Below are 27,278 nucleotides of genomic sequence, written 5' to 3'. Positions count from 1 at the left end.
AAGGGAGATCGGACGGTGGAAGATCAAACTAAGAGGAGTGTTTGTGGTCTTGCAATTCAAAATAACCAAACCATGCATTGATGTTCAGTGCAGGCATCATCCGGGACAATATGAATATTACAAAGATTATGATGACTTGGAGGTGAGATCTCATAACTTGTAATGCATTACACTTTCCGATTTCCATGCTTTCTTAGGATATTGTCTATGTTAAATTTCTCTTTTACAGATCCATTTCCGCCGAGAGCATTTCCTATGTGAGGATGAGGCCTGCCTTGCTAAAAAATTCACTGTTTTTGAGTTCGAATCCGATTTGAAGGTGACTTTATTATGGAACCTGAACTTAGTAAATGTGTTCTTTATTGTGACATTTTTCTAATTCACATTTTTCTGAAATTAGCAAATTCATGGTTTTGCCGTGGAAGGGGAAGGGGACGAGGACGTGGACGAGGATTTCGTCCCGATTCCTCATAAGATCAACTCTCACCGGCCACTCGAGCTAGTTTTGAAACGGCCAACGCAGAGATGTCAGCCCATGATTCATCCTCCAGTGGGCAAGATATTTCTGATCGTAGAGAGAGGATTGAAATGGATGCTATTGTTGAGCCATTTGAATCAATAACTACAATTGAATCTGAGCCATCTTCAAGATACCTCTAGGCACTTGGCCAAAGCTCTAGGAACACAACTTTGGAAGAACCCTCCTCTTCCCACAGCACCAGGAAGGCGTATGCTTGTCATCGGTTGCGTCGTTGGGATGGATAGGTGATCGTCGGGATGGTGGAAATGGGTTTTTTGGTGAAAAACTCTTTCTGAACGGGAGTGGTACAAGGGACCGGATTGGACCAGAGTGGTACAAGGGAGTCCAAAGGCAGCTTACTGGTGTAGTTCTCCAACACCGGAGTCCTGAATAAGTACCTCAAAAAGTTGTCCTCCTCCCATGATTTATTGTTTGCCTCATTTCATGGTTGCCGTTAATGAGCTTTTCAGAGATGCTATTAAGTGCCTGCAATTGAACCAAAAGGGGTTCTCGATTACATGGTCGAATTGATAATTCAGTACAAATAAGAGAAGAAACAAAAAAATCAACAAAGAGAACTATAGACCTTTCGCTCCGCTCCTTCTTCCTTCATTCATTTTCTTTTAGTTGCGGTAGCTTCCGCGCCAGCAAGATACGGCGAAGCTAAAGCAATACTAAACGAGAAAAGCCCTTTCTATCTTATTAGTAAATCAACCTTTCGCCTTTCTTTATTGAGGAGATATAAAAAAAGCTTACTTACTAAACTAATAAAGCGGCAACAAGCACCTTCTTTCTCAAAGTAAACTTTCTCGCTTCTTGCTTTAGTTTTCAATAAGGCTCGCGAGGGGGCGCCCCCTATTGAAATTCCGCGCGCGATTTAACCATAGGCTTTGTTTCGACCGTGATGATCTGATGCCACGATTTCAATGACGATTGTGGGTTTTTGCCGCTCTAATTGCTATTCATGGCATCGAGCATCAGAGAGATGCTTCCAGTTATCCCCGTGTCTCTCCGATCCGGGCACGTTTTCTCCCTCTGTTTCCAGAATCTGGGTGTATCCCAATTACCTATTAACTTAGTTTGTTTTTCTTTTCACAAATATATATTATTATTTTATTTTGGGTTGTGTTTTTCAGCTCGGAGACCTTCATTGGGCCTGAAAGTTGCTTTGGTGATGCTGCATCTGATATATGTCGGTGTTCTCTTTCTTTTTGGTAGAGATTTGATATCCAAAACGAAAAAAGAACCATGGTATGTTCCTATTGTGTACCTAATTTTTCTTTCCTGGCTGAAAATAATTTTATTTTATTTTTTAAACATCGTTGAAATGAACTTAAACAAGGATAATTTCGTGCTTTCAAAGGTTCTTTTTATTATTTTTTTGCTTATTTTTAAATTAGGTTACTATGATCATTTTAAATATTACAGAGGTTGGAGTTATGTGATTATGTTTCAGAAGTTTATTGGTGTTTAACTCAATTAATGGCTAGTTTTGTGTTTTCGTCGACTCGGAGAGCTAACTAAAGAACCTATGAACTGATTAGATAAACTAAATAGAATAATTACGACTAATAAGTGAAATGCTATTTCCGTGCTAACTATATACACTGCAAATTCCAATATCTAACTTCAAACTCGAAATCTTGTAGTGAAAGCTTGACGTTCTCAATCAAATTTTGTGAAAAAAGGTCATTGCCCAATGTTGGTCCCAATTATTTGGGTTACCTTTGGCGATTTTTGGCACAAAATGGCTGCTCTAAGACTTGGTCCTGTTTTCTCATGCTTGCCGGCCCGAGATTATGCCATTACACCAAGCAATGGCCCCTTCTCATCCAATTCTTGTAGTTACAGTAAACTTGCTACTTGCTACCACACTTTCTATCGGGAATAGAGAAAAAAACACTAAATGCGATACTATCTCATCCTGATTGTGATCTAAAAACTGATAACACAACGGTACTACATCGCTTGTCAGTGAAACCGAGACTGGTGCCAGGCCAGTTCTGTAATGAGAATAGTAGGCTCTTTTTAATTCATAAAAAAACAGTAAGCTCTTTTTAGTGAGTATGAAAAGGATTTTGTGTGTAAAAAGGATTTCTTAAGTGGATTGGTTAGCCTTCTTCCCTGCTCAATGTACCCTATTTTTATCATGTAGGTCAAGTATGCAGTCCATTTAATAAATTCGTTGGATAGGGACCCTCTGAATCTGCCATGTATTCATTCTCCTACCTCATGTCAGCCCTACAACTCACATTAGTGGGGTTAGTGGTGGTAGGGATTCACACACAGTTCCACTAGCATTCACGATGTGGATTGCCTATCCTTCTGTGGGTTTAAACTTGCTTCCTCAAATTGAGGAATGTTGAATGGACAACTAAACTACTAGGTTATTGGCGCAACAGAAAGTTTGTCCACGTATTTTGCAGCCTTTATTATTGTTAAAAAAATTCTTGTGGCATGTGGAGTTGGTTTGTATTGCTTCTCTTACTTAAGAGTTCTTAAGGGAAGGGGTCTCTTGGTTTTTCACGTTGATTGCAATGTAGCCAATGAGATTGTGATTTTATCTGTTGGCTTTGTCAGATAGGAGTTGTGATTCCCCTTGCACTCTTCATACACTTTATCCATAAAATTGATTTTAATTCTTGCCATACAGGGAATACCTAGTCATTGGCTTGTTTCCTAGGAAATGACTTACATTGACATGCAACAACACCTAAGCATCATTTAGATACCTTGATTACAACTCTTTTTTCTTTTGTTGAGTTGTATGTTGGATATAGCAGATTGAATGGTGGATTCAAAGATTTTTTAGTAATCCTATATGTTGGTCTACAATTTCCAAGTAGCGGTAACACTGACCCCTTGGCTTTGCAGCTCTTAAAGGCAGTGACTTGAGTCTATAGTCTCTACTCGCATAGACAACGTTAGGATTTGGATTCTTTCTAGCTCTAAACAAGACCAACAAGAGAAAGGAAGAAAGGAGAGAGATAGGATGCCCATAGGCAAACACAACAATTGATTCAATTTCAAAGATGACTGAATTACATGTGGCTGGCCAGTTTTTTGTACTGTCGAGTTTGGAAAGACATGCACCTTTTGGTGCTCAAAACTTTGTACAAAAATGGATAAGTAAAGGGGTAGGTAAATCATGTAGGCACTTGAAAGCTTAGGATGGAAACTGGTAGTTTCAGGTGCCTGAGAGCTCAGTAGTCTGCAACCAATTAGGGTGGGAGGTCAGTGTAATCTTCATTGACGTTAGAAAGATTTGGGTCAACATTCACTATGCACGTTGGGTCTCTATCGAGGCTCGGATATATGTGGCGAGATAACAAAGTGAGGAGTGATCTCATGGGCAGGCTTTGGGTGATCTTATGGCTGTAACGAGTTTTGGGAATGTTGAGATTATGTCTCGTGGTTATGATCTTAGTGATGTGAGTTTGCAGGACATGGAGCATCACAAGGCAAGCTCGTCAGGGTCGGACATGCTCTTTGGCTTCGTTCTTCCTCTTTTCCGTTCCGTGGTCACAATCTTGGGTCTTGCGGGTTGCATCAATTATTTTTAATATTTTAGGATTCAATTGAGATCTTAAGAAATATGAAGTTTGGTTTGGGATCAACAGGTGATAAAGCATGATTTTAAGGCCTCTAGGTGCCTTTTTCTTTGTTTCTTTCATTCCTGCTATAAGTTTTGTGCTTGTTCAACTATTATGGTCTTATAGTGCATTGGTTACAGGTGCCCTAATTAATAATTATATGATAATATGAACATATGGATGGGTGTAAATTTCTGCCTTTCTTTATTTATTCTTCTTACTGTTTTTTTTTTCATTGATTGTCTATTACTCATTTGCCTCGATTCTCAGGTACACAGCTATATACTTGTTACTTTTTGCCGCAACCTTGGTTCAGTATTTCTTCACATCTGGCTCTTCTCCTGGGTGAGTTTCATTTTCTATTTCATCACAAGCTTGTTAGTATGGCTTTGCGAATTGAGATTTGATCTTGAATGTCCAATTAAGCTCTTAAGACTTCATTCCTGTCTATATCTAACATTATCTTTGTCTATTTTTAGCTATGTAATTGATGCCATGAGGGCTGTTAATGAGTCACATGCTATATCCAGGAAGGCATCCATGACATCAAAGTAAGAGCTGATTACCATTTATTTTAACTTGTGTAGTTTGATAATTGATGTCATGTTAATATGTGTGTGTGTGTGTGTGTGTGTATAATTAATCCTCAAGCCAAAATGGAAGCTTGATTATCCCTGTAGAAGATACCCAGTCAGGAAAAGTTATTCTAGGCAATAATACTATATCATGGGCAAAGCTAGTGATGGACATGTATCCTCCTGGATCTTCTGTGAGGTAGGCAAAACATTTTTGTGCTTCATGCAACCTGATGATACTTGGTAATACATTTGCAAGCGTTTTTTTTTTTTCATTCATGTATGAATTTCCTTCTCAGATCTCGGCATTCTTCAATGTTTTGTTCGTCCTGTCCATAGTGACATGTATTCACTCTTTGGCATCAGAGACCTCTTTAGAATGATACCATTGCTAACAGAGTAGAGAAGAGTTCTCATAGTTCTTTTTAGCATTTTGTTAGCAATTCTTTGCTTGCCTTACTCATAGAGGTTTTTAGCAGAGTATCTTGCTTGGATGCCCCCTCTTTGCTTAATGTCTCAAGTTTAACTTCAATAGATGCTCCCTAGGCAATCCAGATGATTGGAGTTTATATTCTACTTGGGTTATTGTATTTAGGCTAAGATTCTAGTACTTCTATTTTCTATAGGGCTTCAGATTGATGTAATTTTTGCTAGTGGATTGGTTGGAGCTGGAGGATACTCAAGTTGTTGTAAGAGGAATTTCCCAGTCCTCTGCTGGTCCATCATAGGGAATGGATCCTTGGTTTCGAAAATGAACATCTCGTTTAGCTGGATTCTAGAGATGGCTAATTTGATGGTAGATGGTTTGACTAGGCATGGTGTTAACTGTTAGTAGCTCTGAGTTGTTGTATTGGGGTCCCCGTTTTCCTAGGTGGTATGATAGTGACATTATTTATTTTTGAGCATGTTGTTAGAGCATTTCAAGTGACACTGATTTGAATCGGGTGTGTGTATTCATCCACCCAGAAAAGAACAAATAATATTAACTCCAAATATCATGAAAGGACAATTATGTCCCTCACAAACAAAAGAAAATACAAATACAAGCAAGGAAAAAGGGGAAACTACAGCAAGATGAGATACAAACAATGTACACTATAATTATAAATATGGTCCCATCACCCTATATCTCTTCACCCCCTTCAAACTGATGCTGGGAAATAAGCATCAGTTTGTCACTGAGAAATTGATGGTGAGCACGTGTCAGAGCTTTGGTAAAGAGATCTGCTAGTTGAAAACCAGAAGACACACGAGGAAGGGTATAGGTCTATGAGAAAGACTAATGTTATGCAAGAGAGCACAAAGCCACATCAATTCACTATAGGCTGAGGACATTGCAGGGTACCCAGCTCAATTAGCATCAACATAGGCCTTAAGAGTGAATGAGTATGATGAAGAAAAGAAGAGGCCATGAGACAGGGTACCCTGAGCATAACGGATAATCCGATGAACTGCTGACATATGAGGCTTCTGTGGGGCAGAGACAAACAACTGACAATCTGAACTGCATAGGGTGATGGGGCCATGTTAATATTGTACATTGCCTATATTGCATCTTGTTGTAAATTCCCATTTTTCCTTGCTTGTATTTGTATTTTCTCTTGTTTGTGAGGGACATGTTGTCCTTTCACACTATTTAGTGTTAATATGATTTGTCTTTTTCTGGGCGGATGAATACAAACACCCGATTCAAATCACTGTCACTTGAACTGCTCTAACATGGTATCAGAGAAAATTTGATCTCAATTCCTGTGAACACAACTTTCATTCTTGGTTGTTAAGACTGTGATTAGGGTCTTCAAATCGATCCGTTGGAGTTGATGAAGGGTTCTCTTTGTGATTATTTCAATCAGTACAAGGTGAACTGCATTTTTTCATTTTTTGGGAAAAAACACCCTTTGAATCAGTGTTCTTGCTCTCTCTCTTGATCGCCTTATCTATTGAAGCTGAGATTTTGCATCTCGGGTCACCTTAACCTCATTGTTATACCTGTAAAATCTCATGGAGATTGGGTTTTTACTAAAGGAGTTCTGGTCTGAACAAGAGGAGTCGCTTTTTGCTAGAAAAGGATGCCCCTGGTCTAGTAATCTTGCATTTTTTCCTATTTGGATGAACTTCTAGGGCTGAAACTAGAGACTTGTGTCACCCTAGGCTGATTTCTCTTACCCTTAAGTCTTGTGGTGATTTGAATTTGTTTTGAAGGGTTTTGATCCCTTTCTTAGCTTGGCAGATTGAGTTTTCTACAATATTCAAATCAGATTGAGTTTTCTACCTTTTCTGGGCCTAGAATCATTATTGTACTTGATTATCAGCTGTTCCTTGCTCTTTTGTCATTTGTCAAGTTTGATAGAACAAATTACACACTATGGCAAAATCAGATTTCTTACCTGTCAAGTTCAACGGAACAAATTATGCACTACGGAAATTTCACTTCCAATTTTGTGGAAGGGAAGGGACTCTTGGGTCTAGTTGATGGTACAATTGAGAAGCTGGATAGTAGTGAAGCTGAAAAATTACAAACATGGAAGGTCAACTATGCAAAAGTGGTTTCTTGGATTCACAGTTTAATCACTACAGATGTTGCAATACATATGTGGAGTTTTTGTACTGCCAAGGAGAAATTACAAGATGAGATACAAGTAATGTACATATAAACATAGTCCCATCACCCTAAATCCCTGCTTCCAAGGAGGTCACCCATTGTACTATTCTCACCCAAGCACATTTAACTTTGGAGTTCTGATGGGACCTGATGCATTAGTGCTGGTATGATGACACCTATTGGTGGTCATTTGACAACTTATGAGGTAGTGGTTCCAAAGGTGTGCCTAGGCACACAAGTGAGGTGCATTTCAAGGCTTATGCATTGCCTAGGCCTAGGTGCAGGTCTTTTGCAAGGGGCATGCCTAGTGTGCCTTGCACCTCATCCCAAGTGTGCATCTTAGTTAAAATTTGTGCTTTTTTCTAATATGGTTAGGCCAGGCTTGGAGCTTTAGGACCCTTGACCAAGCCCCTTGTGGCAAGCCTAAACAAGTCCATTCTAGGGCCCTAAATTTTTAATCCATGCTCAAAAGATTGGTTTTGTAAGTTTAGTTATAGTTCCTTATCTTTATAAAAAAAATGTCTTGTATTAAGAAGGATGAATGAACAACATCGGCAAATAGGGGGGGGGGGGTCTGCTCGCTTTTCTCACTCGTTAGTGCTTTGAGAACCCCCTATTTGTTAATTTGTTCATCCATTGAAAATTTAAGAATCTAGCATGGACTTGCTTGGGCTTAACTCAAGGGTTTGGTACAAAAGAAGCTTGTGGAATGTAGAGAACACTGATGTGGACCCCATTGATGTGGTCCCCACTGTGTTCATATGACAATAGTAGACAGTTAGTTATTTCAATTTGTTAGTTGGTAGTTTAATTTAGCCTTATGTTATTAGTTTTTTCTTTTATTATTTTGCCATGTAAACAATAAGGGTAATTCAACCCTTTTACAGTTATTCGAATATGAATATAAATTATCAGAGTGGGGCGGCTATTGCAAGTCACACTCTCTCTATTTTCTGAATTCTCTCTTCGAGTTCTTCTCGTCTCCTCTTCTTCTCTTCAATCTTTATTTGTTTTTCTCATTAAAACCTAGGACAGATTGTAGTCTTGTTCGACTACTTGGTATCAGAGCCAACCTAGGAGTTCTTATGCTAGTCTAATCAGGCCAACTACATGAGAATTTCCTAGTTTGGAAGTTTTCAGTAGAAAAAGTGAACTTGGAGATTACTGGCAGTGTGCAGCTGCTACTAAGGAGATTGTAGAGCCTTGGAGAGTTCCAATGACTAGGAAGAATTAGAAGAAGGTTCGAATCCTCAAGATTAGGGTTTTGCATCAGTTAGAAGGTGGCGGCCAGAATTTTTTCATGAAGTAAGTTATTTTCCTTGAGGTCGATATTAAAAAGATCATTTTTGTTTATTTTGAGAGGTGCAGCTGGAAAATCTCCTCTTTTCACCTTTTTTTTAGGGTTTTAAGAGAAAACCCTAAAATCCAAGTCTGTTTTTGATTCCGGGTCAGTAGTTGGACTTGCTTCATTCAATTTGAGTTTGTTTTTGCTCTCTAGAAGATCCAGTAGAGCTGTTCATTGTTTCTGGGTAGTTGCCGAATCTAAATCATCCTCTTAGGTTGGTTGTTATCAGTTTCTGGGTACAATTTCTCCTATTACAGTGATTAAAAAAGTGTTTTTTAATTAACTCTTAACCAAGAATGGAGTTTAAGAACCAAGGGGAAGGTGTTTTGGGGGCTGGTGGTTTTGGTAACATGTCTGAGAACACTTTTTAGATTACAACTGTTAAGTTTGATGGATCAAACTACTTTGAATGAGCCCAATCAGCCATGATGGCCATTGGGGGTAGAGGAAAATTGAACTATTTGTTGGGGGATGTGAATGAACCAACTAAGGAGGACCCAACCTATGCCAAATGGGTTCAAGAGAACTATTTGGTGATGGCTTGGCTGTGCAACTCTATGTAGCCGCATATCAATTGAAACTATTTGTGGGCAAAAACAACTAAGGAAATATGGGATGTCATGAAAGAGACTTACTCCCAACCCCTTAATGTTGTTAGGGCTTATGAGATGAAATGTGAGGTTAATAATCTTAAGTAAGGAGAGAAACCAGTCTCGGTTTACTTCTCAACCTTGAAATCCTTGTGGCATGAAATTGACCACCTAGAAACAATTGAGTGGGAAAGTCAGAAGGATGCATAGAGTTACAGAAAGTAGGTTGAAACTAATAGGGTTTTTGAGTTCCTAATTGGTCTGAATTCTGAATATAATATTGTGAGACAACTACTGACAAGAGACAATGTGACCCTATCACAAGCCTAGGAATGTTATGTTGTAGCATCGGCCCTTCGAATCAGCCTTGGCATCAATTAAACCTAAGTCTAGGGGTGATAAGGAGAGGGATATGAAGAAGGAAGACAAGATCACAAGAGGGACCTAGTATTTGAACATTGCAAGAAACCTAAACATACTAAAGACACCTGTTGGAAGTTGCATCATCATCTAGTTCTAGCAAAACTCAGGAACAAAAAGGTAATGCTAATATGGCTGTTAATACTGATTGTGCAACCTCATCAGGCACAAGAGGCACACCACTAGACACCCTAGCTGCTGTCCGGGCTGCTCTAACTCAGTTGGTAATTCATCTCCATCACCTCAGCCGCCATCAGCTCCTCCCACCTCAGCTTTTGCTCATTCAGGTACTTGGGCCTCAGCTTATCGTGCTTTAGCTCCAAGTATAACACTAAACATTGTTGGGTAATATACTCAGGTGCATCTGACCATATGACTGGCTTGCCCTAACTGTTTACTACCTACCACTTATCTTCTGGTAGAGACAAAGTGTCCATTGCTGATGGTTTCCTTGTTTCCATTTCTGGTAAGGGAGACATTAAGTTGTCTAATGCCATTTCCTTGTCTTCAATTTTGCATGTTCCTAAACTTAGTATTAATTTGCTTTCAGTTAGTTGCATTACTAAAAACCAGAATTGTTCAGTGATTTTTTTCCTTGATCGATGTGTTTTTTAGGATTTGGAGACAAGGAAGGTGATTGGGACTGGCCGTAAGACGAATGGGATCTATTTGCTTGGTGGGAGTTCTCATTGGGAAGATAGTGAAACTAGGAGCTCTTTTGTTTCTCAGTCTGTTGGTTAGGTTATGCCTTGGCATAATCGGTTGGGTCATTTATCTTTTCGGTCTTTGAAGAGTTTGTTTGAGTCTGTCCAGATGTCCAGTTTGAGATGTGAAAGTTGTGAGCTTGCAAAGTACTATAGAACAACTTATTCATTGAGTAATAAAAGAAGTAATATTCCTTTTGAAATTGTGCATACTGATTCTGGGGACCTTATCATATCACTGCTATGGGGGGGGGGTACAGATATTTCTTGCTGTTTGTTGATGATTATACCCGTTTTTCTTGGGTTTACCTTATGCGTTCTCGAGATGAGGTTTCTACATTGACCTGAATCTTTCATTAGATGATTTTAACCCAGTTTGGGGTCAAAATCAAAATTTGTAGATCCGATAATGCAAAAGAATACTATGCAAAACCATTAGCCTCTTATTTGCTTGACCATGGGATTATCCATCAGAGTACTTGTCCTCATACACCACAACAGAATGGGGTTGCTGAGAGAAAGAATAAACACATATTGGAGGTGGCTAGAAGCATTATGTTTAACTCCAATGTGCCTATACGTTTATGGGGGGATGCTATTCTTACAACAATATATCTCATTAATCGAATTCCTTCACAGGCTCTTGACATGAAACCTCCATTTACCTTTTTATATCCCGATAAAGAATTGTTTACCGTTCCCCTTAAAACGTTTGGTTGTATTTGCTTTGTTCAGATTCTTGGCCCTCATCGTTCCAAATTTGATCCTAAGGCCTCAAAATGTATTTTCCTTGGTTATGCACAAACTCAAAAGGGATATTGCTGCTATGAACCCATTTCTGGGAGGAGATTTGTCTCTATGGATGTCACTTTCTTTGAGGATGTACCCTATTATCCTAGGGTTTCTCCTCAGGAGGAGAGTAGTGAGGTTGGGATTAACTCATCAGAAGTTCCTTTACCTGTCTCATTGAGTGAAGAGGGATATAATGGGGAGGGTTGTCAAAGGTGTCGGGATTTGAGAGTCTATTACAGACGGTGGAGGTAGGTTGGTTTTGGTCATTAGTAGTCCAGGCCAGCCCCAGTTCATTCTATGGATCCAGATCCAGGTACCACAGTTCCTTTATCAGATATTACAGATGCGATACCTTCCACTGTTGAGCCCTCACCTTCATTGGATGACTTTGACCTCCCCAAGGTAAACGCCGTTGCACCACATCCACAACCCACTGCATTTCCCAGTTCTTGTCCTATGATCATCTGTTCCCCTCTTACAAGTCCTTTCTTGCATTCATTGCTGATATTCCCATTCCTAGAACAGTGCAGGAAGCCTTGTCAGTTCCTAAGTGGAAGGATGCAATGAAGGTAGAAATGGATGCCCTTATCAGAAACAATACATGGGAGATAGTTGATCAGCCCAAAGGGAAGAAATCAGTTGGATGTAGATGGGCGTTTATTGTGAAACATAATGCTGATGGTTCCATTGAAAGGTATAAGGCCCAATTATTTGCAAAGGGATTTACTCAGACATATGATATCGATTACTTGGAGACTTTTGCACTAGTAGCAAAGATGACCACTATCAGAGTTTTATTATCTCTTGTAGCCATTTACTCTTGGCCTTTGTTTTAGATGGATGTTAAAAATGCCTTCCTCAACGGAGACTTTCAGGAAGAGGTTTACATGCAGTTGCCTCCTAGATTTTATGGTGTAGAAATAGGAAAGAAGGTTTGCTGGCTGAACAAAGCCTCGTATGGACTAAAACAGTCCCCCAGAGCTTGGTTTGATAGATTCAGACAAGCCCTTGAAAAGTTCGTTTATGTGTAGGCCTAGTCAGACCACACCTTGTTTATTAAGAAAGTTGATTCTTCCTTAACCTTGCTTGCTGTATATGTGGATGATATTGTAGTGACAGGGAGTGATAACAATGAGATTGAGTCTCTTAAGCAACTCCTTCATCAAGAGTTTGAGGTAAAAGATCTGGGAGAGCTACGATACTTCTTGGGTATTGAGGTAGCTAGGTCTAGGCATGGGATTTTTGTTTCTCAAAGAAAGTATGTTCTTGACTTATTGGAAGAAACTGGAAAGTTGGGTGTTAAGCCTGCTAACACACTTATTGAATAGAGCCACGAGATTAGTGTAGAGGGTGGAGAGCCTCTTGAAGATAAAGCTATGTTCCAACGGTTAGTTGGAAAACTTCTCTTGTTTCACACGACCGGACATCAGTTATGCAGTCAGTGTTGTTAGTATATGCACTCTCCTAGAACTACTCACCTACTTGCTGTTGAGAGGATATTGGCATATTTGAAGAGGTGCCCAGGCAGAGGTGTTTTATTCAAGAATAGTGATCACATGAAGATAGAAGTTTACACAGATGCTGATTGGGCAGGGTGTGTTGATGATAAAAGATCTACCTTTGGATATTGTGCTTTTGTAGGAGGTAATCTTGTCTCTTGGAGGAGTAAGAAACAAAATGTTGTTTCTCGTTCCAGTGCTAAAGCTGAATATAGGTCCATGGCAAATGGTGTGGCTGAAATTCTATGGTTGAGATCACTATTTGAGAAGTTGGGTATTGCTTATGAGAAGCCCTTAATGCTGTACTGTGATAATCATATAGCCCATAATCTGGTACAACACGACAGAATTAAGCATATTGAAGTGAACCGGCATTTTATTAGAGAAAGGGTTTCATCTCAAGAAGTATGTCTTCCGTATATCACCTCCGATATGCAGCTTGCAAATCTTCTCACCAAGGTTGTTTTAAGGAAGAAGTTAGAGGCAGGCCTATGCAAGTTGGGAATGACAAATATCTATTCCCAACTTGAGGGGGAGTGTAGAGAACACTGATGTGGACCCCATTGATGTGGTCCCCACTGTGTTCGTATGATAGTAGTAGATGGTTAGTTATGTTAGTTATTTTAGTTTGTTAGTTGGTAGCTTATTTTGGCCTTATGTTATTAGTTTTTTCTTTTATTATTTTGCCATGTAAGCAATAAGGGTAATTTAATGCAAGATGTTTAACATCACATTATCTATTTGAAGTAATTTGATTGGGAAAGAAAAAAAAATAGATTTAAAATTTCACATACTTAAATTTGTTTTATTTGTTATATTTATGTATTTTAATTTGAGCTAATAGGCTTTTGAAAGCATTTAGTTTATGATTTAAGTATGCATTTTGTAATTAATAATAAGGCTTTGGCCAATCAAAACCCGTTGTGAATTTTGATGAAAATCCACTTGATTGGTTACCACTTTTATGATGCTGATTGATTGGTTATTAGTTTTTCTAGTATCATGCCTTTTTGGCATCATAGTTAACCCTTTTTGATTTATTTTGTTTTTTTTTTCTTTTGCATTTTTTGAAAAATTTAAAATTTTGTGCCTTTTCAAAATGGCAAGCACCTTGTCTTGATCCTTACACCTCAAGCACAAAATTCCCCTTGCATTTTTAAAACACTATTATGAGGTCTTTTTTTTTTTTTTCCTTTTGGACCCTGTATTGCCTTTCGGAGCTGGACAAATATCATATCTTTCCCCATTATTAATATTAGTTTTCAATTACCAATAAAAAGGTTATGCTTGCAAGATTTGAGCTTAAAATAATAATAAACAAGGAATGCCTGTAGAGTTTCATGGATTGGTATCCACCAGAATTCAACAAAATTAAACTAAACTTTGATGGATATAGCATTGGCAACTTAGGGAACTTGGGTATAGTAGTAGTGTTTGGAAACTGCTATAGAGCAGTTCTCGCCATCTTCTCAGGACCAATAGAAGTTGGGGATTCAAGAAGAGCTGAATTGCTAGCTGTTCTATAGGAATAGGGGTTGTGGCTGGGAAAACCCTTAATTTCAGGAATACATTGGTGGAAGTGGACTCCAAGGTGGTAGTGGGATGGCTAAAAGAATAGTAGCCAAAGTTCATGATAATAGAAACACATCATGAGTTAAACCCTCGTAAGAGAGTTGGATTCTAATTGTATATGAGTTCAAAGATCAGCAAATAGTATGGCTAATGCAATGGCCAAACAAAGGGTGAATAGGTCCTAAGATCAGCCTATGGGAAAATTTCAGCAAAAGTATGAGGTTTAAGAGGCATACCTGGGTTAAGAATCCAACTTCAATAACTCCCTTTTAAGCGGTAATTACCTGTTTCTTGCCCCAAAGAAAAAGTGTCAGACATTTGATAATTAACAGACTCCTAACATGGGATCTACATAATTTGGAGTCTCTATTTTATCTATAGGTCCTCATGTCATGGATCCAGGGGGAGATTATACCATCTGATGATCTTTGGCATGATTATTTTGGCTTCAAGGAGCATAGGCTTGAACTGGAGCATTCTGTATGTATGACTTTGTCTTTCTTTGGAAATGATTGATTTTCCCCATGCTCATGTAATATTTCATGCACAAAACTATATAAAAATGTTAATTTGCTTGAAAAAAAAGTGGGATGTTCCTCATAAGAAAAGGTGTGGTATTATGATTTCTAAGACTAACTGCTTCCTCTTGGTTTTGCAGAAGTTGGGCATGCACTTATTGTAATGTTATACAGGTCAGTGCTATATGATGCCTTGTTCTTCTTACCTTGAATTCAGTATATGTTGTGCTGCATCTCTCAATGCATGGATTTAAAAAGCTCACCTTAGATGCGCCTAGGTGCACATGCAAGGCACATTTAAGGTATTCACCTCTAGGCCCTAGGGTTAGCATTTTCAAGAGGTGCGCGCCTAGTGCACCTAGGCGTGCACTCGGTGTGCCTTGTGAAGCTTTGAGAACCCCCTATTTGCTAATGTAGTTCATTCATTCATTCTAATAAAAGATATTTCTAAAAGACAACGAAAATTATAAAATCATTTTTTTGTAAGGATTAAGAATTTAAGACCCTAACTTGGACTTGGTTGGGCTTGCCTCAAGGGGCTTGGTACAAAGGTGGTTCATAGAATTAGGAATGCAAAATGTTAATATCACATTAACCATTTGAAGCAATGCAATTAAAAATAATAAAGTCATTGAAGTTTTATGTGCTTGAATATGTTTTATATGTTATGCTTGATTTTATTTTTACATTTTCATTTTGAATGTCTTATATATTATGTTTATGTATTTTAGTTTGAGATAGTGATTTTTTAAACTTTAAGTTAATTTTTTTAACCAATATTGTGTTTAATATATATGTTTTTAATTTTTGCATTTAATATTGAATTTTTGGCGTTTTTATACCTTGCTTCGAAAAGGCGCATGCTCACCTTGCGCCTTGGGCACAAAATGCCCCTTGCACTTATGTTTGAGCCTTGCACATTTAAAACACTAGGTAATGTTGGAAGTTTTAATTGGGATAGAATGATCAGGTAAGGGACGTAGTGGTAGAGAGGTCTGAGAAGAGGCTAGCTTCTTGGAAGAGAAATTATTTGTCTCTTGGGGGAAGAGTTACTTTGATTAAGTCCACGTTAGCTAATCTGCCAATCTATTTTATGTCTATTTTTAAAGTGCTAGAAAAGATATCTAGGGGATTGGAGAAGTTAATGAGAGACTTTTTGTGGGACCCAGGAGATGAGAGGAAGGACCATAGGGTTAGGTGGGAACTGGTTAGTAGAAGCAAGGAGTGTGGAGGTCTAGGTCTAGGGAATATTTAGAAGAGGAACATGGCGTTGTTGGAAAAGTGGCTATGGAGGTTCCCCTTAGAAAAAGAGAAGTTGTGGGCAAAGATTGTGACAAGTATTCATGGGCTTGCTGGTAATGGTTGGGATGTTGGAATGTCGGTTAGGACTACAAGAACTCCTTGGAAAGCTATGTTAGACAGTGTATGCCCTTAGCTCCAATCAGATTGATGTACATATACATTTATTGTAAATGAATAAAAGTACATAATTATTTCATGTTATGATTGGTGTGTTTCTGTGTAATTACCCCTTAAACTGGACACTTATGAGACTCGTGTTAATTTAGAATGTTCTCAGCTGTTGGATAGGCTTGGGTAGTTTATCCTGCCAAGGCCGACACTAATGTGCTGCTAAAGAAGTTGGGGCAGCTTGTCTCAGCTGTTAGGGTTGGACCCGAAGCACATGTAATGTGTATTTGTTTGAAGCACTGAGCCCGAACCTTTTTCCAATTATGCCCTGGACCTTGGAGACTGATGGGCAAAACTAGAAAGTTACACATAACCCTTAAACTTGATTATAGTACTGCACTTGTTGGATCGGGCTGTCTTTGATATGCCAATCAGTGAGATCCTTTGGGGGTCAAAACCTGGGTATGTCGGAGCAGTCTGAGAATTCACCCGAGTGGGTGATCATAGTTATAAGATCAACCCCTTTGTTGGACAAAGTGAATGATCAGGACTGCACTCTCTCTGATGGAAATCAAAACTGCTGGTAGTCGATTTCAACTATGTTTGAGATTTGTTTTGCAAAATATATTTATATGATAATATATATATATTATGTTTTAAGAAAAGGGTTTGCAAAAGGTTTTAATTCTCGGGACCCATCCGAGCAGAGAGTGCAACACTACACCTTGTAGTCATGGGAGAGGTCCTTCCCTGTCGGGCAGTGTTTGATCATTGTGGATTGAGAGGTTTAAGTGTAAGAGACCAGTAAGGGCTGTTTACCCGATGGGCTATACCTTACTTAAGTCCATTGTCCTTGGGCCTTCATAGGATGGTTGGACTCAAGGATCATTTAATTGTAAATGTTGGGCCCATTAAGAGCCCATACTGATAGACTTAGGGGTTCACTAAATTCGGCCAGGCCTCTTCTCAGAGGTTGGGCCGAACCCATGTGGGCTTATGTAAGGTTATTGTTGGGGTCCCACGCCATACAAATTGAACCTAAATGGGCCAGCAACTACCTAGGGACGTGAGCCACTTGCTTAATGGGCCTAAAGCCCATAATTAATTGGATTAATCAAGATATCACATGATTGCTGTGACATGGGCGGATATGGGTCTGGAGCATCCATCCTCATAAGAGGATAAGTCTTACCCATTGATAGAGTCCAAATCCAAATAAAGATTTGGATTAGGAACCTCCTAATTCGATTAAGAGTGGTGCTCCTTAAGGCTTATAAAAAGAGAGGAGGTGAATTGCTCCAGATCTAGCTTTCAGTTCTCTCTCTCTGCTCTTGCTACCCAGAAACCCTAATTCGTTCTCCCCTTTGGTGACTGATCTTGATCAGTTTAGTTTCTAATTTTTGCAAGAAAATATCAGAGATAATTCATGCTCACCTCCTTCGTACGATCCAAAGAGTTGGATTGCAGTTTGGCTAAAAACTGCATTGCTGAACCGGCTCCATTCCAAGCTGCGCCATCTTCAGTGGAGGCTGGTTTTGGGTTTCAGTTTGGGCATGAACTACCACTTTGGGAGCTACATTTGTGGAATTCGTATTGGGTATACTTCTCCCTCTAGTTTGGTTTCAGATCTGGTCCGTTTTCGGTGCAAGAACGATCCTTGAAAAATGCAGTTTTTCTAAATCAAGGAATACGATTCTTGGAAGGCTGAAAGAAAATTTTTGAAATTTCGCCCAACCATCTGGCATGGTTCGTCCATCCATATGATGGATTTCACCTTCCTTCAAGCTATCCATGCTTCTTTGCCTCTGTTTCTACCTTGAATCAGGTACGATCTACATTTTGTTAACCATATTAATTTTTGGGAACAAGTCTGGATTGGGACTCCCCCTTGAAGGATCAATTCCCATCCTTGTTTGCTTTATCTAATTTGAAAAATCAGCCTATCTCCAACATTCTGGTACCTTCACAAGCAAATTCAGGGTGCGGGTGGAATTTGGGACTGAGAAGAGCTGTTAGGGATTCAGAACTGAGTAGTTCCTTGTCTCTCCTAAACATTCTTGAGGGGGTTATTATTAGATTCCACTAAATATGACAATAGGGTCTGGACTCTGTCGGCCTATGGGGTCTTTTCATGTGCTTCCTATTTCAAAGGTTTAATTCAATCATTTGATCCACTAGGGCAGATTTTTCCAGTTAAGGAAGTCTGGTGTAAACCTATTCCACCAAGGGTAGGGAGTTTTTGTGGGGAGGCTTTCTTGGAATGATTCAACACTATGATTTTCTTCAGAGAAAGAGACCTAATTGTTATTTATCTCCTCACTGGTATGTTCTCTGCAAGGCTACGGGTGAGACTGGTTACCACTTATAGATTTTTTTGCTCTATTACTAATTATATTTGGGAGTGGTGTTTCTCTTTGTTTGGGTGCAGGTGGTCTCCCCTGTCGGATGTACAAACTCCTTTTGCCCATACCTTGTTTAGTTGGCCAAAGAAGGAGGAAGAGTAATGCGGAGATGTTTAAGGGTTGCTGTCTTTTGGACTATTTGGGAGGAAAGGAACGGAAGAGTCTTTTCAGATAAAGAAAGAAGTCCGCAAGACCTTCTAGAGGTGATCCTCAGAGTGGTGCAGTGGCTGAAATCAGTGAACCTGTTTAAAGAGTTTACAATGGCGGATCTGATTAGAGATTGGAAGGAAATTGCAAGTTCATCTACAGCTAAGGACACCCCCTACTTTCTTGGACTCCTCCCCCTAGTGGTTTCTTCAAATTAAATTTTGACGGAAGTAGCATTGGTAATCCCAAGTCCACCAGGTATTGGAGGTGTCTTTAGAAATGAGGAGGGTAGGGATTTAGCTATGTTCTTGAGGCCAATTGAAGTGGGTGATGCTCTCCGGGCTGAGATCTCAGCTGTCCTAGAAGGAATTCGAAGGGCTAATGAGCTAAACATCACTAAATTGGTTATAGAGGGGGATTCCAAATTGGTGGTGGGCTGGCTAAAAGAAGAAAATGCTAGCTTTTGGATTTACAGCAATGAGAAGAGGAAATTTAAGTGGCTGACTAAAGATATTGAAGTCAAACTGAACTGGGTGAAAAGAAGTGCTAACTCCTTTGCTGATGGGTTAGCCAAACAAGGGGCAACTAGGGACTCAATGTTTTTCTTTGCCTAAAGGTGGGGGAGTTAAGAGATTTTATCTCCCCTTCTCCTGTAATTAATTATTATCTATAAATGAAAGTTATGAATTATTGATCGAAAAAGATAAAAAAAAGAATGATCAGCTAAGTATATTTCTAATCTAATTTTAAGGGTTGACAAGATATATTTTAAATTCTTAATGTTTTAATAGAGCATGCATTGTTTTAAGACTTAAGCTTAGAGGAAGAGATTTTAAGTTATCTACTAGTTTAATTTCTTTATGACTTATCCTAGAAAAATTGTTCTTTTTACTAACATGGAGAAAGACTTGCCTCAAATTAAATGCTAAAAACCAAGCCTTTTACCTTATTTTTTTAAGCTAAGTGTGAATATGTTTTATTGATTGCATTGAAAATGTAGCCTTGGCAGGTACATTGTACAAGCCTGATAGAGGTATTTTTTTATAAGTAAAACTAAGTGTTGAATATGTTTTGTTTTTTGAATACATATTTGCAGCCTCCACGCTCGAAGCATTGTCATGATTGTGACAAATGCGTTCTTCAGTTTGATCATCATTGTGTTTGGCTTGGAACATGCATAGGACATGGTAATCACTGCCGATTTTGGTAAGTTTACATCCTTTGTAATTTATATAATGTCATTTAGCAATTATTTGATCAATCCTTTAGTTGCATGCTTCTATGCAAATTATACATGATGAGCAAAAAGCAAGTTAGAAAGTTTTTAGTAACATACTTGTGGGAGAGTAATGTTAACATGTTGGTGAAAAGTTAAAATTAAGCCCTATAGTTATAATATCTTTAGTGGAACCCAAAAGATAAAACAACTTTGGTGGTCAATTGCCTATGTTTTTAAGATCTTTTGAAATATTTGTTTGTTATGTTTTAGAATCCAGTCCTTCCATGTTGTTGGGCAGCCCTTGTGATTTTAAAAGTTCACTCATCCTTTATTCTGTAAAGAATTTGCTAATATTGTGCTATTATTGTTTCTTGTCTCTATGAATTCCAATAAAAAAACAACAAAGAAAATCATATGAAGATACTACACACCTTAGCACTTGCAAGCATGGTTCAAAGTATCGATACGCCTCTGTGTATCGGCAGAGGCGTATCGGTACTTAGATACAAGCAGAAAAACCTTTTTTTTTTTTTTAAGTTTGGTTTTTGGGAAGATATTTAAGCATATTTTTTATTAAAAAAGAGTGGGGTAAACAGGTGTATCAGACCCCACCCCCAAAGATGCGAATGCGATACGATACGCCCGATACGGGGCGCATCATATCGAAATTTTGAACCTTGCTTGCAAGGGAAACTAAGTTATAGGAGTCTCCATCTGGTCTTCCCAGGTGATTGATAAGGATTCTTTTTCACTTATTTAGCAAGGGAAATTGGAGAATCGTTATGTCTTCCCACATCCTATTGGGAAGGGAAATCTATCCTTTGCTATGTAACCACTGATGTGGTCCCCACTTCTTTCTATTGTACTCGTATACAACTACTAGTTATTTAAGTGTCAGTCCACAATTAGTTGTTAGTCTTTTATTAGGACTTTAGTCTTTTAGTCTTTTATTAGGACTTTAATTGTTGTCTTTTATTAGGATTTTAATTTTGCCATGTAAGCAGTCTTATCCTTACTTCAGAATTAATATAAATAGAAAGAGGGGGGCGGCAGATTAAGCATCCTCTTCTTTTCTGAAATCCTTCCTTCGAAATCTTCTTCTCTTCTTTTCTCTTTCTCCTCTCATTCTCTCATTCTCTCCTCTCATCCTCTTAATTTCCTGTTGATTATACACCACAGCTTGGGCTGTCAGTAGTCTCATACGACTACATGCTGTAAGGCCTGAAAGAATGTGAGTATTCTGGTATATGTTCAAGGAGGTGACTATACTCAACTGTAATACATTCTAGTGGAGAAATTTGACATGTGGCTTCTCTATTGAACATGTTTTTAATGATAAGTATTTCCTATCGAACATTTTGTTTGCTTATGTCCATGTTTGGTTAAGACTGAAAGATTTTTTTGGGTAATGCCATGACTATGAGATCATAAACATCAAGTTGTTGGTATGTTATCTTATGTTGTATGTGCCCTTTCTCAGGCTTTGTCCTTTTTTTCTTCTTCTCGATAGATTCTTCAAATTCTCAAAAACAGAGGAGAAATCTCTGCCTACTTTTGTCAATAGTAAAATATCATTTCTTAGATAAATAAAATTCATTATGTCTCTTTGTCTATCTGAATTCATTAATGAAGAGAAATTCCGATGCCTATGTTCTAGATCCTTTTTTTTTTTCTTTTTTTAATACATTCCTGTTGCATTTTATTAGGATGCTTCTTCCAGATCTCAAGAGCTCAAACTTGATTTTGCACCATTTTATCTTTGTTCATAGGCGGTGTTTGGCATCGATGCCGTTTTCTGAGAAAAGGTGCCACATCAGTGCCACATCGTTTTTCCAGAAAAAAACGTTGCTCCAGACCATGCCTTGGAAATTGGGAAAGTGTGATCTGAAGAAATGCCAAATTCAGTGTTTTCTCAGAAAACAGCCTGTTGCTGTCAGCAGTGCAATGACATGACATCAATGTGGCATCATCTTGGGCATTGGATAATGTAGACCAATGCTGAAAGCGGTTATACAGCATTGGTACCAAATAAAACCAGTGCTGTTTTCTGAGAAAATGGTGCAATAGACCCTCATGCATACAGCACCATTTTCTCAGAAAACATCTTTGAAGCAACGGCACTGATGCCAAACACCTACATAAATGCTATTAGCAATGATGCTGTTTACATCTCCAATTCAAGCTTTGTTCAGGGGAAATGAATCATTAATCTTTACAAATTCTATAAGATGTTTGCCTATGTATCTTTCTAATGCATTTTTCTTATCAATAACTTGAAATTTTAATGGCAGGTGGTACATTGCTGAAGAAACAACTTTGTGCATCTGGACTTGCATCTTATACATTACTTATTTGAAAGCCAATATTACAAGGGCATGGTACATTTTTTGATTCTTCATATTGTACAAACAAGCATCACTTTGTCATGTATTTGAAAAAGTAGTCTACCTCCTGCTCAATGAGTGATATGGCCAAAGAAATAGTACCCATTTTTCATTGTAAGTATAGCTTACCTTCTTCCCCCCTCCTGACCAAGCCCCCCAAGTTGACTTAACACTCCAAAGCTGATTCCATACCCTAAATATGTGATTTGGGTCAAGTCATGATCCCAATGATGTGTGCTTCTCTAAAGTAAAAATTAGTAATGTTTGTTACTCCTTTGATTCCCTGGGAGTAATTTGACTTGGCAAACTCTTAGCTGAATGTTTTACAACAGAAAATTTCACTTATCCAGTAGCCTTGCTGTAACACATTGATATTTAGTACTTAAACAAATAAAACGTTTATGACATGTCAATTTTTAGATGGATGCAATATTCAAAGATTGACCCCTTTTTACACTGTTTTAATATTCTAAAAATACTTCATTGATTCTGCAAGAAAATTGTTTAGTGGCGTTCTGGATTGTGACACACTTTTTCTGTGAAAATACAGTAGTTAATATCTAGTTAGGTATGTCTTCTATAAGAAGTTGGGGGGAGGGGATCCTACATAAATAAGATGGAGGGCCTAGAGCAACTAAATTCAAGAGAAACAAATAACATTATCTAGTCGAATGATATTCAGCCCTAACATAATTCTGGTCTGCTGTCACATTGCAGAGACTTACTGTTATTTGTAGATTAATAAGGATATCCATTGGGATCTTGATTTACAAATTTATTATTTATCTGCAAAAAGTCTTCAAATTATATGAGCTGGGAATTATTTGTTTTATTAATAATTAATTAGTATGTTAAAGAACTCTGTATGAGGGTGGCTGTAAGTTGAGTGCTGTAGAAATCCAAGAACTAACCCTAGTCCCTTCCCCCTAGAACAAAATAAGTAGTGCTTCACTATGTACAAAGCCCTTAGAAAACCCTCCAGTGCAGAAAAAAGGAACTCCTAAGTGTTTACACCACACACCCTCTGTAGGAGGGATCTGTTTTCTCGAATTAGCAGATCCCTTTGTCCCAAAGAACAAGGGGTTAACTTTAGATTCCAAAACCTATTAAAATAAGATAACTTTGGCAGACAACACCTGATGATGCGCAATCCGGCCACTCCTAGCTGGAAGTGACGAGGCTTCTAGCTGGCGACGGGCAAGAGATAACTACAAGAAGGACGAAGGGACCTGGGGTTGAACACCCGACGGGGACTCTCCGATGCTTAAGTTAGAACTCGGTAGCGAGCTGAGAATGAGAATGAGTACGCAAGAAGATGAGAGCTAGAGAGTGGTGAATATGCGATACCTTTGCCTCTGAGGAGTCGGAGTGCTTATATACTGGCGTCTGACAGGTTCAGTGGGATTGATCCCAAATCCCTGCTGTGGCGATCTGTTATCAGGTCGTACCTCGGAGTGGCTGGCCGTTACTGTCAGGGCCGAGAGTAGGCAGGCTATAATGACCGTTGCATGGTACGGTCCCGCCAGCTGGGGGGACAACCTGTAAGCATGACGCCGCCAGGCGGGAGACAGGGGCGCGCGGCCTTTTGAATTGGTAGGCGCTGCGCTGTTAGACGAGGGATGCAGGAGTAGTCTGGCAGGTACGACTTTGTCAGATGAGAAGCTTCCTGTAGAACGCCGAGCCGCCCCGTAGCGAGCTACCCTGTGACGAGCTACTGGTGGCGTGCCGAAGTGGCTCTGCCTGAGGTGAGTTGTCTTTGAGGCGGCCCACTTGCTTGGGCCTGGAGCGAGCTCGTTGTTCCAGTTCGCGAACTGGGACGAACTTAATTCGGAGTGCAGCTCGGGACATCGGCGTGCTCGAGCTCACCCCGTGGCGAGCTGACACTTGCTGAGCTGTCACCTGCGTCGAGTCATGTCCACGTACCGGTCCGCCTATGCCGAGCTGTCGTATATGTTGAGTCACGTACTCGTGTCACCTAGTCAGGAGGTCGGGCCAAATCACCCTTCATCAACACCCATGAACACTAACCCAGCCAATGGTGATACAGTTGCTGGAGAGGGAGAAATAGGAGAAAGAACCCTGGGTTCAATCACCCGAAACACAACTTGTACTGCGTTTGGAATAAATGAGTATAAAATGAATAATCTTTTCACTTGGACATATTTTATAAATTTTGAAGTTGGCGTGACTCCTCAATGTAGAGAAAGCTACTAAAAAGTCCTCTTATCTGCTGGATGTTTTGAGTAGTAGGAAGTACTTGGATGGTATCTCATCAATCTACCAAGGATGCTCGATAAGGATTCTAGGTTTTAGAATACGTCCAGTATTCTAATTGTCCAAAACTTAAGTTTAATTAGCAATTCACCAGGGCTCCTTGTGGTTGAATTTGTGTAGGGTGGTTGGGAATATAATAGAATCCGAGGGTTATCAATTGGAATGCTTCTAGGCAAGTTGATCATGGAACAAATGACCTTGTAGAGCTATTTGAATCACCATAAACTAAACTTATCATGGAAAAAAAATATTTTTTTTTGGCAGAAAGAAAAATATTGAATGATTAAAAATTATTATCTAGTGCTGAACCCTGCTATCTGGGCTCTTGGGTAGGAGGGTGGACTGAATACAGACCTAACCTCCAGCATTTTTTGCACCAGTAGTTACCATCAGACGTGAGCCTGCATTCTCATGCTTGTTAACCTAAAATTTTACCATTGATTGAAATTACATACAATTAACAATTATGATTCAAGTATTTGGAGCCTAGACTTCAGAACAAAGAGTTGATGGATCTGATTGCTACATGAACAAGAATCAGCGCCAAACTTATCTTAGCAAGTGGTGTATGGGGAACTATGAAGCCAACTATACCTGTTGAATCCCCATTTTGTTCACCCTGAAAAGAATGCATCCATAATCTGACAAGGCTGGCCCTCAGTAAAGTTCCTAAACGCTCTGCATCTTCCCTAAACAATGAATTTGAAGAAAATTGGCTTATCTTTGAACCCATTTGAATGAGGTAATCACTTATGATGCCAAAGATGGTCCTTGTAATAAATTGAACTGCTTAAATGCTTTTGACTCAAAATTGCAGTAATGGGATTGAGATTTAAATATAGTGCTCAATTGATTCCACCTGTAGAATTATGAATCAATTCATATCTCCGAGTTAGTTCTGAGTGGATCTTAGCAAAGTCTTGCCAGGGCATGATCTTGCTCAGTGCAACAATGTTATATGCTACAGATGGATTGCCACAATAAAGAAAGATGAAGTGTCTAAGTTGCAAAGTGTTATAACTCTGGTTCTAGATTGATACTAATTGGCTCCACTAATCTTGTTTTTATGTTTTATTTAGTTGTCCACATTTAGTTTTTTCAAAATTCAACAAACTTTATTATTCTCATTTTCTAAGCTGCTTTCTAATTTTGGAATAACATGCATTAGCAGGTGGAAAGATGCCATCATGATATTGCTTCTGGCCACACTGTCCATTTGTCTGATCTTTTTGCTCTTGCTTTTTCTTTTCCATAGGTAAGATTTGTTGCAGATGCATTATCAGAAAGTTGTTTTTGTTTTCTGCATAAATCTTTCTTCCCCATGTTATTGGCATTCTTTCCCTAAAGGTTGTTCCCCCAAAAATCCATCACTTTAGTTGGCTAATCTTAACCTTGTCCTGCTACAGCTATCTTGTTCTCACAAATCAGACTACCTATGAACTAGTAAGACGACGTCGAATCCCGTATTTAAGGTTAGTTTTATGTGTGTCTTGCTTTCAATTATAATTGCAAGTTATGGGCTATGAAGTGTAAGTTTGGTTATTTTATCGTTATGAAAATATTTTAGCTTCATCAGGTATACCAGACTTGGTATCTTGAATTGAATGAGTTGACAAATTATTCTTTCATTTGATCCTTTCAATTGTTATTTTACATCAATCTTAAAATTGGAATTTAGCCCAACATTTGTTTAAAGATGTTTCTTGCTCAAGTAAAACTAGAGTGGATCGAAAGAACCAAGGATGAAGGCCTGGCTAGTAACTGGGACATGTAATTACCAGTTTCCATTCTCCCATCCACAATTTTTTATGACAAAGAATCCCTTGGATTTGATAATGTTAGCTTGTCCCAAAAGGAACATCCTGCGACACATTATTTTGTTCCCCAAAACAGTAGTGGACCAGATAGTTAATTACTTAATGTCAACTGACGAGATGGTGTGGGTGAACATATGATTGTTGATTGCCCATGTTGTACCTAGTCTATTGCGGTACTGTGTTTTACTTGCCTACTTGTGTTATTAAAGAATTCTAGGCTTTTTACTTGCCTTTTTCTATAAAAAAAAAGAACTTAGGTTTTTCTCTAAGACAATCTGTTTTTCTTTCCATGTTGATGTGGGCTTTTGGCCCCAGCAGAGAGCTAAATGTTATGGATTTCACCTTGGTAAATACAACCCACTTGCCAAGGGACTTGTAGTGGTGGTGATCTAGCAAATTCGTCTATGCACGTTTTAGAATTTCCCACATGTTGGTTTTTAAACATCTGATTATTCTTGTTGTTACCATCTAAAATCTTCCCTGAACTTGCAGAGGGATTCCTGAAAGAGTTTACCCTTTCAGTAAAGGCATCTGTAGAAATCTGTATAATTTCTGTTGTGCTTCAAGCAGCATATACTCCGTGGAACCATTGCCCACACCAGAGGAGCTGGAAGCCAAGTCAAGACCTTACACGTGCTTGGATGTTTTGTCTTGTTGTTGTTGCTGACATTTGGGGCCTTGTATCATCTTCTCGTACAATTTAATTTTTTTAGTGCTGATTTGCCGTGAAAGCATGTCCGTGCATTCTTTCTTTTCTTTTCATTTTCTCGTTACATGGTTACAGGATATGCCATGGCATTGTTTTCAGCCTTTACACTTGCGGGTTAGTAGATGTAATTTTGGGATGGTCTATGTTCTTAGGGCAATTTCAATTGAAAAGTTTCCTATTTGAAAA

At 38.8% G+C, this 27,278-nt stretch overlaps 1 protein-coding gene across 13 annotated transcripts; it reads left to right on the top strand.

Annotated features, from left to right (window-relative positions):
* On the top strand, positions 1-27,278 carry LOC104603708 (protein S-acyltransferase 10-like). Of its 13 annotated transcripts, none has more exons than XM_088888656.1 (13): positions 1-142; positions 230-319; positions 1,657-1,771; positions 4,384-4,458; positions 4,593-4,664; positions 4,765-4,887; positions 14,594-14,692; positions 14,871-14,904; positions 19,786-19,895; positions 22,200-22,286; positions 25,735-25,821; positions 25,973-26,038; positions 26,876-27,278. In XM_088888656.1, exons 3-13 carry the CDS (start codon positions 1,695-1,697, stop codon positions 27,048-27,050), a joined length of 1,005 nt encoding a protein of 334 aa, XP_088744782.1. In that variant the 5' UTR covers positions 1-142; positions 230-319; positions 1,657-1,694; the 3' UTR covers positions 27,051-27,278. The 13 variants fall into 13 exon arrangements, with proteins under 13 accessions (XP_088744782.1, XP_088744781.1, XP_088744784.1 ...); XM_088888658.1 differs by lacking the exon at positions 1-142 and adding an exon at positions 401-914 and having other exon boundaries at positions 155-319; XM_088888657.1 differs by lacking the exon at positions 1-142 and adding an exon at positions 401-926 and having other exon boundaries at positions 155-319.

Source organism: Nelumbo nucifera, chromosome 5, assembly GCF_055504915.1.
Source record: "Nelumbo nucifera cultivar China Antique chromosome 5, China Antique-T2T, whole genome shotgun sequence".
In the NCBI taxonomy this organism is placed as follows: Eukaryota; Viridiplantae; Streptophyta; class Magnoliopsida; order Proteales; family Nelumbonaceae; genus Nelumbo; species Nelumbo nucifera.
The sequence above is the reverse complement of the archived record's forward strand: the minus strand, read 5'-3'. Positions and strand labels throughout refer to the sequence as shown.

Coding starts and splice junctions, on each gene's coding strand:
- LOC104603708 (XM_088888653.1), top strand. CDS start 1,447: ATGACGATTGTGGGTTTTTGCCGCTCTAATTGCTATTCATGGCATCGA. Junction 14,693..14,870: donor GGCTTGAACTGGAGCATTCT/GTATGTATGACT, acceptor TTGGTTTTGCAG/AAGTTGGGCATGCACTTATT. Junction 26,039..26,875: donor CGTCGAATCCCGTATTTAAG/GTTAGTTTTATG, acceptor CTGAACTTGCAG/AGGGATTCCTGAAAGAGTTT.